The 11948-nt window shown below is 45.5% G+C and overlaps 1 protein-coding gene across 2 annotated transcripts in view; it reads right to left on the minus strand.

Moving 5' to 3' along the window:
• MED23 (mediator complex subunit 23) overlaps positions 1–11948 on the minus strand; it is a 64988-nt gene that overhangs the window by 15984 nt on the left and 37056 nt on the right. For both annotated transcript variants that reach the window (XM_085847155.1, XM_085847154.1), the window contains exons 6-12: positions 11818–11916; positions 11636–11737; positions 8537–8606; positions 7935–8047; positions 3865–3960; positions 1527–1730; positions 672–815 (exon numbers count right to left, since the gene is read on the minus strand). In XM_085847155.1, coding sequence (XP_085703281.1) covers positions 672–815; positions 1527–1730; positions 3865–3960; positions 7935–8047; positions 8537–8606; positions 11636–11737; positions 11818–11916 — 828 coding nt within the window. The remainder of the gene's footprint in view (positions 1–671; positions 816–1526; positions 1731–3864; positions 3961–7934; positions 8048–8536; positions 8607–11635; positions 11738–11817; positions 11917–11948) is intronic.

Here is an 11948-nt window from a genome sequence, read left to right on the forward strand (position 1 = left end):
GCTGCCTAAGCAGTCTCCTTGGCTATTTGGCACAATCCTGGACAGGTCGCCACTCCGACACAGTATACCAGCATGCTGGCACTCATTTTGCCAACCTCGGAAGGATGACAGGCAGAGTTAACCCTACCTGGTATTAATTCAACAGCTGGGCAGGATTTGAACTCAGGACCCAAGGATCCAAAGCCCGCCACCCTAATCATTAAGCCAACACCAGGCATAGCGTTTCGGGATTGCAGGTTAATATCCCATATTCTGCGTTGATTTTGTCATCGTTTCCGAATGTCAATGTCCTGCATGTAAGACATGTACAAGCTCCTCCATGAGAGAAGACGACAGGAGTAAAACAAAATATGCACCAGGAAAGCGAGAATGAAATTTCTGATTTTAAATATCAGTTTGCTCAATGAGTATGCCTGGTGTTGGCTTAGCGGTGAGGGTGGTGGCTTCGGATCCTAGGGTCTTGAGTTTGAGCCCCGTTTTCCACTGAATTAACACCAGGGGGTTGACTCAGCCTGTCATCCTTCCAAGGTCAGTGAAATGAGCACCAGTATACTGGTAATAGGGGCATTGCATCAGTAGCATAACTGTGCCCCTAACCAATGATGCAACCAGCAGACAAAAAGGCAGCACACGATGGGAGCTCAATGTGAATATGTGGTTGAAACACTGACTTCCTTCTCGGGGTAGAGAAGGTCGAAGAGCTTCATGACAGGTAGGAAGTCCGCCAAGGCGTTCTTCTGGATGCTCCCGGAGATGAACTGCAGGAGGACCCACATGAGATGGTCTCGGCCTTTGATGAGACCCCTGCCTGCCAACTGCAATACAATGAAGGAGAACATTACGACATCATGCCAACACAGCAGCCATTCACAAAGCAGCACTGGGACTTGTACAGGCCCCGTAAATTTGACTACAATACCGAGTCAAATCGGTGTTAAAACTCAATAAAAACATGCCAAGGTGTCATGATGTACACAGGGTGCCAAGGAGAACAGCACATCTTTCAAAGCTAGTATCCAACATCACTGAAAAAATATTTTCCAGCATATAATCCTGCAAAGTGTAAAGCACGCACATGACCTTTTGCAATGGAAAGGGATTTTATGAACTTCTCATAAATAATTTTAATGTACAGCTGATTCAGAAAAATCGAACAGAAAATCTCCAACCACTTGACCAAATGGCAGAGCAGAGTATTTTTGAGGGAATTCTTTCCGGTGTTGAGAGCCAGTTCCCATAAATCAGGTGTTTGCTGTTTTAATACATCTGCTGAAATCAACGATGGTGGAAGACACTGACTCTGTACGTATCGAAAGTTCTACACTCAAGGTATACAAAAGCTGGTACTCAAATGGCGCAAGAGTGTGTTCAAAGCGAGAGAATAACTATTAAAGTGACGCAAACATTGTTTTAGTCATTAAACACAGACGCTTAGTTATGAGTGAAAACAAAAGTCCAGGTCACTTTCAAAGCGCCCTCGTATTTTTGAAACGATATCTAAATGCCCAACAGATATGAAGGTTCACCTTTTGATGGAGTGACAGCACCATGTGGGGAAAACTAGCAAACTGGAAAAGCACGAAAAAGATCAGTTGACTGGATAGGTGCTGCCAAAGTAGCTGACTCGCACCACCATCATCAAACTTGTCCTCCTCGTTCTCGGAACGTTCCATCGCTACCACAACAAGATCCACCAGCTGATCTTCCAGGACGGGGCACCGCTGCTTTTGCTGTGACAGACGTACCGTGACAGAGACGGAGATCAAAGCAAATTTGTTTGGTTCTAAGAATATTAAAACTACTTCAATTTATGACTGTGTTTGTAACAAGGCATAGCGATAGGACTCCATGATTGGTGTGGACATTTAAGAGACTTTTTGAGACAAAAACTTTGCAAAACTAGAGGGGGAGCACTCGGTAGAGTGCAAAACCTCCACCGCCAATACTGCTGGGTCACTTAAGTGAACCTGATATCCTATTCATTGTAGGTCAAAACGGATCAGACTCTACTGAACTACGATTGAATAAACTAAACGAGATCGACGTGCATGTAGAAATGCCAAAAAAAAAAAAAAATCGAAATTTTTTTGAAAAAAAAGTTGCAAAATTTCTGGGTTGAATGCTTAGAATGTACAAGCTCCTCCTCCTCTAACAAATTTTTTTTGGGGGGGGGTTGGAAATCACTTAAAACATGTAGAAATGCAAAAAAAATTCAAATATTTTATAAATAAAATCGAAATTTTTTTGAAAAAAAGTTGCAAAATTTCTGGGTTTTTTTCTCTCACAAATTTTTTTTTTTGGTTGGAAATCACTGAAAACATGTAGAAATGCAAAAACAAAAATTCTAATATTTTTTAAAAATAGCCGCCATAGCGGCCATATTGGACTTTGTACCAAGTCGAAAATGTAATGGCATGATCTTTGGACCACACCTAATCCCCCCACCAAGTTTCGTCGAAATCCGTCCAGGAGTTTTTCCGTAATACTGTTCACAAACAAACAAACAAACAGACAGGGGTGAAAACAGTAACCTCCATCCATCTTCGATGGCAGAGGTTAACTAGAGGGGGAGCACTCGGGAGAGTGCAAAACCTCCGCCGCCAATACTGCTGGGTCACTCAAGTGAACCTTATATGTTATTCATTAAATATGATGTCAACAGTGCTGACAGTTATAGTTCTTTTCTCCAAGATTTTTTTTTGGGGGGGGGGGGGTTGGAAATCACTTAAAACATGTATAAATGCAAAAAAAAGAAATCGAAATTTTGTTGAAAGTTGCAAAAAAAAAATTTTTTCTCTAACAATTATTTTTTTGGGAGGGGGGGGTTGGAAATCACTTAAAACATGTCGAAATGCAAAAAAAAACATTTTTTTTCTCTAAATGTTTTGGGGGAGGGGGTTGGAAATCACTTAAAACATGTAGAAATGCAAAAAAAAATTATTTCCTTTTGGGGGGGGGGGGGTGAACAATTTTTTTTTTGGGGGGGTGGAAATCACTTAAAACATGTAGAAATGCAAAAAAAAAATTTTTTCTCTAAATTTTTTTGGGGGAGGGCGTAACAATTTTTTGGGGGGGTTGGAAATCACTTTAAACATGTAGAAATGCAAAAAAAAAAATTCTCTATTTTGGGGGGCGGGGGAAACAATTTTTTGGGGGGGGGGGTTGGAAATCACTTAAAACATGTAGACATGCAAAAAAAAAATTCTCTAACAATTTTTTTTGGGGGGAGGGGGAACCAAGTCCAAAATTTAATTGCATGATCCTTGGACCATACCTAACCCCCCCCACCAAGTTTCGTCAAAATCCGTCGAGGAGTTTTTCCATAATACTGTTCACAAACAAACAAACAAACAAACAAACAAACAAACAAACAGAAAGGGGTGAAAACAGTAACCTCCATCCATCTTCGAAGATGGCGGAGGTTAACATATGCAGCATCTTCTTCTTTCGGATGCTCCCGTTATGGGTCGCCACAGCGGATCATCCGTTATGATCCGCATAATGATTTGGCACAGGACTTACGCCGGATGCCCTTCTTGACGCAACCCTGGTCGCCTCTTATGACAGAGGGAGATGGTACACCTATTCTAACCGGGGCATACACCATACGAGATACACCATACTAGAACCAGGGCATAGATGCAGCATAACCCAACTAAAAACCAATTCAAAGTGAAGCAACCTTTGACGTCAAAAGTTTTGATGTCACCTAAGTTCAAACAGCAAAGGTAAGAAGGCGTGATGAATAAAAGAAGAAAGCCAGGAAAATAATCCATCACGCAATTGAGAAGAAGGACGTACCAAGAGGTGAATAATACATTTGCATTATAAAAACCAATCCAATACAACGTACAAGACCCATACCTGTTTGTTGAGACCCAGCATGTTGCAGACCATGTCCCGGGAGTATGGCTGCTCGAGGACGTATCTCAGCAGAGTAGTCTGTGGCTCAAAGAGGTCCTGCGCGGACATAAGAAATTCTCAGGGACAGTAATGAATCTTAACTCGGACATCGTTGCAGATCATGTTCTAAACATGAGAAACTTTGACCACTGCTCCCCCCCACCCCATGTTCCTCCTACATAAATAAGCCAACACATATCTTTCCCAACTTGCTTGCTTTGACTTTCTCATATTCATCGAACATAGTTTACCATGAGAAAGACAGGAAGTTCTGCCTGATTGTTCGGCTCCGTGATTCGTCAGTGCGTACTCACAGTTCTGCTCAGCCGTACAAATAAATAGATGTGTGCGCACTGAGGGTAAGAACCTTAATTGTTAGGCCAAACCAACAGACATGTAAATGTTTAATAAGATGATGGGCACTGCCAGGCTTGGCTTTTCTAATCGATGTTCATAGTTGCTTCACAACCTGTCGGGTTGCGGACTTATCCGCAGTGCAGCGGCCTGCAGGGCCGGAGGTTGGAAAGAGCCCGAGAGGTTCTCTCTCATGGCGAACCCTGAACCCGGGTTCCATAACAGTACGTTTCAAGTTTGAAATGATTTCCTAACTCGTTTGACTGCCGGGCAGGCAGACAGAGTAAATATATTATCTCACTCCTCTCTGCGCATGTGCAATCAGGACGAATTCTGAGCCAAAGTTCGGCTAAACTACAGGTTCGTTTTCCGATTCCTGTTCCGACTCGTATTCAAAATAAAACATTAAATTGAGATTAAGTTGTTCATTGACAATAAACTAATGCTTGTAGACCCACGAACAGACGAAGTGATACAGACAGACAGGTCAGGTCAGGTCAGGTATGGGAGCATGTGCCAGAACAGCACGTCGCTGCGTCCACTTTCCGCCGGTACTCCAGGGGCCTCCATCTGGCCATCCCCCAGGCAGATGCCAGGCCCATCCCCATCTCCTTGAGATGATGGTCAACCTGTTGCAACCATGAGGCACGTGGTCGACCCACTGGCCTCCTCCACTCATGAGACTCCTTCGCTGAGAGAATCTGGTGAGCAGGATCAGAGTCAGGAAAACGAGCCACATGTCCATACAGCCGCAACTGACTATGCAGGTAACAAATCTCATCCGAGTCTCTCTCAGCAACCGCTCGTTGGACACAAAATCCGACCAGCGATAGCCAAGGATTCTCCGAAGAGACCTGGTACCAAAGGAATTAAGTCTCCGTCTCAGATCCTTGGTCAGAGTCCAAGTCTCGCACCCATAGAGCAAGACTGGAAGTACCAAGGACCTGAAGACTCGGACTTTCGTCCTCCCGCACAGGTACCGGCAGCGCCACACCCCATGATCCAGTGAATCCATGACTCCCCAGGTCCGACCAAGACGTCTATTGACCTCTGACTCGCAGCCAGCAGAGACATGAATATCACTGCCAAGGTAAGTGAATCTCTCCACGACCTCAACATCCTCACCACAAACAGACACAGACAGGACAGCAGCATCCAAGATGTCACCGAAAGCCTGAATCTTAGTTTTTACCCAAGAAACCCGTAATCCCAACGGCTCTGACTCCTCATTCAGCACCTCGAGGGCCCCCAAGAGGATGTCTAAAGTCTCCGCAAAGATGACTGCATCATCTGCAAAGTCAAGGTCCGAGATCTTGACATTCCCAAATGACGCACCGCAACTTGATCTCTCCGACATCCACCCTAGAATCCAATCCATACAAGTGCTGAAAAGTGTGGGGGCAAGTACACATCCCTGACGAACTCCAGTAACAACTGGAAATAAGTCAGAGATGGTTCCACCACACTTCACAGCACTCTCAGTACCAGAGTAGAGTTCAGACATCAGATCGATCAGTTTTGGTGGCACCCCAAGAAGACCAAGAATCCTCCAGAGGACATCCCGATTCACTGAATCGAACGCTTTACAGAGATCAACATAGGCTGCAAGCAGCCCCTGCCGAAACTCTCGCCTGCGTTCGGTGAGGACACGAAGTGCAAGGATACGGTCAATCGTTGACCTCTTTGGTGTAAAGCCTGACTGCTCTGGACGCTGGTGCTCAAGCAGATGGTGGCGAACCCTATCGAGAATTATCCGAGCAAAGACCTTGCCCGGCACTGAGAGCAGCGTCACCCCTCGGTAGTTGTTGCAGTCTTGGCGATCACCCTTCCCTTTCCAGAGAGGGACAACAAGGCCCCTCTACCAGTTAGTTGGGATGATGCCTGTGTTCCAGGCAGAGCACAAAACTGCATGCAACGACACGAGTGCAGCATTTCCACCAGCCTTGAGAAGTTCGGCATGGATGCCACAGATCCCTGGAGCTTTGCCCCGTTTCAACTGGTTCACCGCAGCCCGTGTTTCCACAAGCGTAGGTGGACCACAGTTGATTCGAGGGTCAGCAACAGGGATTGTAACACCCTTGACGTCCAACTCGACAGTTTGGGGATCAGCCTGGTACAACCGCTCAAAGTAACCGGCCCAGCGGGCCTTCACTTCAGACTCCTCTGTCAAGAGCCTACCACTCTCTGCTCGAACTGTAGTGCTCCGAGGGATGGGCTTGGATGAACGTAATGCGCGAATTCCCCTGTAAGCGGGACGAGAATCACCTGTCCACAGGTGATGCTCTACCCCCTCACAGATTCCTCGCACATATGACTCCTTGTCCACCCTCAGTGCACGTACAGTTTTACGCCTCAGCTCCCTGAACAGCTCAGCTCTGCCATTCAGCCTGGCCCTGCGACTCTGGTCAATGGTATCCAGTGTCCCTTGAGAGACAAAATTCTTCTTTGCCCTGCGGTGAGCTCCAAGGCATCCACCGGCAACATAAAGGACGGTGGTCTTGAAGGCGCTCCACAACTCTTCAGGACCCCCCAAAGCACCCAGACCCCCCAAGTGTCCACTCAGCCTGTTCGCAAACTCCTCAGCTACTCTCTCATCCCTGAGCTTGGCAACATCCAGCCTCGGCTGGGATGGTACCATTCTCCAGGATTTAAGGTGCAGCTTTAGAGTTGCTACAACAAGCCTGTGGTCAGTATTGAGGAACTGAGCACTCCGGTAGACCCTGCAGTTCTGGATCATCCTCCAACGACCGTCAATGAGGACATGGTCAATCTCCTTTGCCACATCGCCAGCGTTGGAATACCAAGTCCAGCGATGAGCTTGTGGGCGCTGAAACCATGAACCAGCCACCCTAAGTCCATGACTTCTTGCAAAGTCAAGGAACTTAGTGCCATTCTGGTTCATAGTTCCTGACCCATGGGGACCAACACACACCTCATAACCGTCCCGATCAGTTCCAGTCAATAAACTAATGCTTGTAGACCCACGAACAGACGAAGTGATACAGACAGACAGAAGTGAACAAATTTCTTAACCCCGCTTTTCGCTTGGCGTGCACGAGGTAATACATATTAGAAATCTGGCACACCCTCATGTTAAGATGTGTTAACACAGATCGTAACTGGTCCAAATTAATTCCAAAGAATTTTCATCTTTGGTAAAGTTTTCACGTCCACGTGAAATTATTTAATATGGGCAAGGTGACAGGCAGTGAACTTGTTGGCACCATAAGAAGGCAAAGTGCTGGACCACGTGATTACTGCTGCAGCCTAGGATTCTCACAGACAGTGGCCTCGGATAGCGAGTTACACTGGAAAAAAATGTTTTTGCCTTGCTTACAGAGATTGTCTCCATACTCAAAATCCATATCACTGTGAATCAACTCCTCTGAAGTTTTAATGTACTAATCTAAACCTTCCATGAGAACATACCTCGAGAAGATCAACATTTTGCTCTTCCATGAGCCTCAGTACATGTATTTAAAAACATTCCATAACACAATAAAACCCTTATGGCAGGAAATAAAAACAAACCAAGTTTTACCAGTTTATCGCAATCTTATTGCTTTACCAAAATCGATACAGTATGTACGTGAGTTTGTACATCTTTATTCTTTCCAAGAATTTTTCCTTGTCATATTGAAGCATTTTCGTTTCAGTTTTGTATATGCAAGAACTACCTTGTCATAGGGCAGAAGTCCTTTTAACGGGAATCGCAAGGTGGCTGGGTCCAGTTTCCATGAGTTGCAAATTGCTCCTGAATTGTTGACCACGGGAAGCAAGCTGCAGCGGCCTGCATCAAGTGTGAAAACAAACAGGCTAATTCTATTGCAATGATCACACTTTTGAAAACATTTATTATTGTTTTCAGTTGATCAAGATTTTGCAGTGAACTCCAGTATGCTGGTTGAGGTCAATGAGAAAACAGCACTCATCATTAAGAGTCAAGTCAAAATGAAAATTCCTGATAAAACAGATTCATATTACATATTCAAAGGTTCAATGCCCTCTGATAAAACATTTGACCGAAGACGTTGAGATTTTGCACATCGTAATGCGATAATAACCTCATCCAAGTGGCTAAATTCCATCAAGACTGGAGGTGTTCAGGTTTTTGTGAAGCTTGTTGGGCGTTGCTCAAAGCAAGCTACGCCGTGCGACTAGATATGATATTGGGAATGTCACTGTGGACAGGAGTTTTAAGTGTGTGGATGGAGGATGAAGAAAGAGCATACTTCTGTGACATCTTTAAAGACCACTGATATGCTTTCAACAGACTTACCGCAAATAGAGTTGATGCGAGCGGTAGGCCTGAAGCTGTCTACATAGTCCGAGAGCATGCTTCCCAAAAGCTGCAACGGCAAAACGAAATTGAGAACACCAAAAGGTGGTCGCTCATGTACTGGTCCCACATCCATAGAATTTATATAAGCAAGATTTCAAAGTGATGAAACTGAATTTTGAATGCCAGCATTAAGTGAAAAAAAACTGTTTTAAACAACATACTCAGACGGTCCTGTGAGTTGAGTTGTTTCATAGTGAAAACATAGTGACTTTGCTATGAAGCCCTGCAACTCACAGGAACTTTAAACTTGCACTATATCTCCCTCCTCTGAACTTCGCTCCCACTTTTGTTTCTCCTCCACCTCAAACCCTGTCACATTTAAACACCATACAGCTTTTGTTCCTCACGCCATATGCTGGAATGCCTTACGACACTTTCGCCCATCTTTAGTTGCATTGCTTGCATAATTAGCTTTCTTTGTGTGAATGTAGCTTTGCAACTGCTGTATATACACTGATGAGCCAAAACATTATGACCACTGAGAGGTGAAGTGAATAACATTGATTATCTTGTTACAATGGCACCTGTCAAGGGGTGGGATATATTAGGCAGCAAGTGAACAGTCAGTTCTTGAGGTTGATGTGTTGGATGCAGGAGAAATGGGCAGGAGTGAAGACCTGAGCGACTTTGACAAGGCCCAAATTGTTATGGCCAGGCGACTGGGTCAGAGCATCTCTGAAACGGCAAGGCTTGTGGGGTGCTCCCAGTCAGCAGTGGTGAGTACCTACCGACAGTGGTCCAAGGAGGGACAAACCACAAACCGGCGACAGGGTGTTGGGCTCCCAAGGCTCATCGATGCGCGAGGGCAACGAAGGCTATCCCATCTGGTCTGAACCGACAGAAGGTCTACTGTGGCACGCGTCACAAAAATTTTTAATGGTGGTCACGGGAGGAATGTGTCACAATCCATAGTGCATCGCACCCTGCTGCGTATGGGGCTGCGTTGCCACAGACCAGTCAGAGTGCCCATGATGACCCCTGTCCACCATCGAAAGCGCCTACAATGGGCACGCAAGCGTCGGAACTGGACCTTGGAGCAGTGGAAGAAGGTCGCCTGGTCCGATGAGTCCCATTTTCTTTTAGATCACGTGGATGGCCATGTACGTGTGCGCAGTTTACCTGGGGAAGTGATGGCACCAGGATGCACTGGAGGAAGACGGCAAGCCGGTGGAAGGAGTGCGATGCTCTGGGCAATGTTCTGCTGGGAAACCCTGTCCGGCCATTCATGTGAACGTCAATTTGACACGTGTCACCGACCTAAACATCGTTGCAGACCAGATACACCCCTTCATGGCAATGGTATTCCCTGATGGCAGTGGTCTCTTTCAGCAGGATAATGCGCCCTGCCACACTGCACACATTGTTCAGGAATGGTTTGAGGAACATGATGAAGTGTGTCACGGTGTTGCCCTGGCCTCAAAATTCTCCAGATCTCAATCCGATTGAGCATCTGTGGGATGTGCTGGACCAACAAGTCCGATCCATGGTGGCTCCACCTCGCCACTTACAAGACTTGAAGGATCTGCTGCTAATGTTTTGATGCCAGATACCACAGGACACCTTCAGGGGTCTTGTAGAGTCCATACCTCGGCGGGTTGGCGCTGTTTTGGTGGCACACGGAGGACCAACAGCATATTAGGCAGGTGGTCATAATGTTTTGGCTCATCAGTGTATACAAGCAGAGTACCCGCCTTACGGGCGATCTTGTTCCAAGCATGCAACACGTTCTTCTTCTGATGCATACCTTTATTTGGGCGGTGTATTGGCAAGTGACAGCTCTGTATATGCAAAAAATAAATAAGCCATGAAGTTATGTGCATGAAGCAAAAACATACCTACTGCTTGTAATTAAAAACACCTCACTGCACTGGAAAACATGGGCACAGGAATACTGTGCTGTAAATGGTGACTTGTAATACCCTCCCCCACCTGGAGGCGGCGCTACACGATACACATTCACAAAGAGAATGTGCAGCCCCCACCCTTCCAAAACCACCGGCAAAGAAAGAAACACCCCTATACATCAATTGGGGTCATGCTGATCCTATGTAACAAGTCTGGATGTAATTGGGCCAGAACTATAGGGGGAGTTGCGTGACAAACAAACACCGGTCCGTGAATTATCGTAAGGATCATGTAAAATGCTACGTTTGTACAACTCTGTCTTGGAAGTGAGGAAGCAAATCTTGCAGCAATGGTGTTGTTTATTTAATGTGGAGTTGGGGGGTGGGGAGGAAGGTTGGAGAAAGGCAACATTATAAGAATTCTAATTGGAGGGCTTCCTTGGGGTTCTACTGTGAGCAGGTGAGCTGATGTGACAACCTTGATAGGGTGTGGAGAAAGTTGCAAAGAGCCATTCAACAGAAATAGACAGACACAGTAGAGCAAGAGTATCCTTTCCTTAAATAGATGAAGTGTCAAAAACTTCACAAACTGTAATGATTAGCAAATTAGACTACTGTATGACGTGCAATGGAATGATTATATATGCATGAGGGGAGGGTGCGGGACTAAATTGACAAAATTTAAATTGAGAAAAGGAATGGAAAGAGCAGGGAGGGAAAGATTAGAAAGGGAAAAGAGTGGAGGGAAAAGACACTGGAATAAGATAGAGGTGGGGGGAAATAGAGAGGGATGGGTGGTGAGAAAGGGGTGGAGGGAGAGAGGAGGGGGGAATAGAGAGAGTGAGGAGAGAGAGGGAGAGAAAGGGGGGAGGAGAGGTAGAGGAAGAGGTGGGGGATAGAGGGGAGAGGTGACCAAACTTCAACCACCAAACTCTAAGTGAATCACAGATAGTGATACCACCAAAAAGATTTCACATGTAAGTCTGAAAAAACATCTTTTTTTGTTCAACAATGAACAAAACAAACAAGTAAATGAATAAAATTTCCCAATTCCATAGATAAGCAGCTTCAGTGGAGTAGCCTGAGTAACAAGCTTCTTGGATCTTGATATAAACATATTACAGCAGAAAAATCAATGAGTCTGAACAGCACAAAACTAAAGCCAAAGTAGAAGATAAACAAGTATTCTCACCCAGTGGCCCAGCTTTCCCTCTGGATAGAGCTTTCGGATCTCATTCACGGCAAAGTAGGCCGGCAGTAGGCAAGCGTTTCGGTCAAGTATGTAGGTAATGACCTGGAGACACGACTGCCATGAATACAGATTGACCATGCCTCCTCAAAGCTTCTTTGTGCAACCTGAACCTGAAAACTCACCTCTCTCGCTGTCTGGAGCTGCTGGACAACTGACGCACTCACAGTCGTGGGAACACACTGAATCTTGTCAAGGATCATCTTCAGTAGATCTCGAACACCCTAAAAAACCAGAACAAGGTGGCATATTCAAA

This window comes from Eptatretus burgeri, chromosome 11, assembly GCF_056783735.1.
Source record: "Eptatretus burgeri isolate ZD-2024b chromosome 11, Ebu_testis_v1, whole genome shotgun sequence".
Lineage (NCBI taxonomy): Eukaryota > Metazoa > Chordata > Myxini > Myxiniformes > Myxinidae > Eptatretus > Eptatretus burgeri.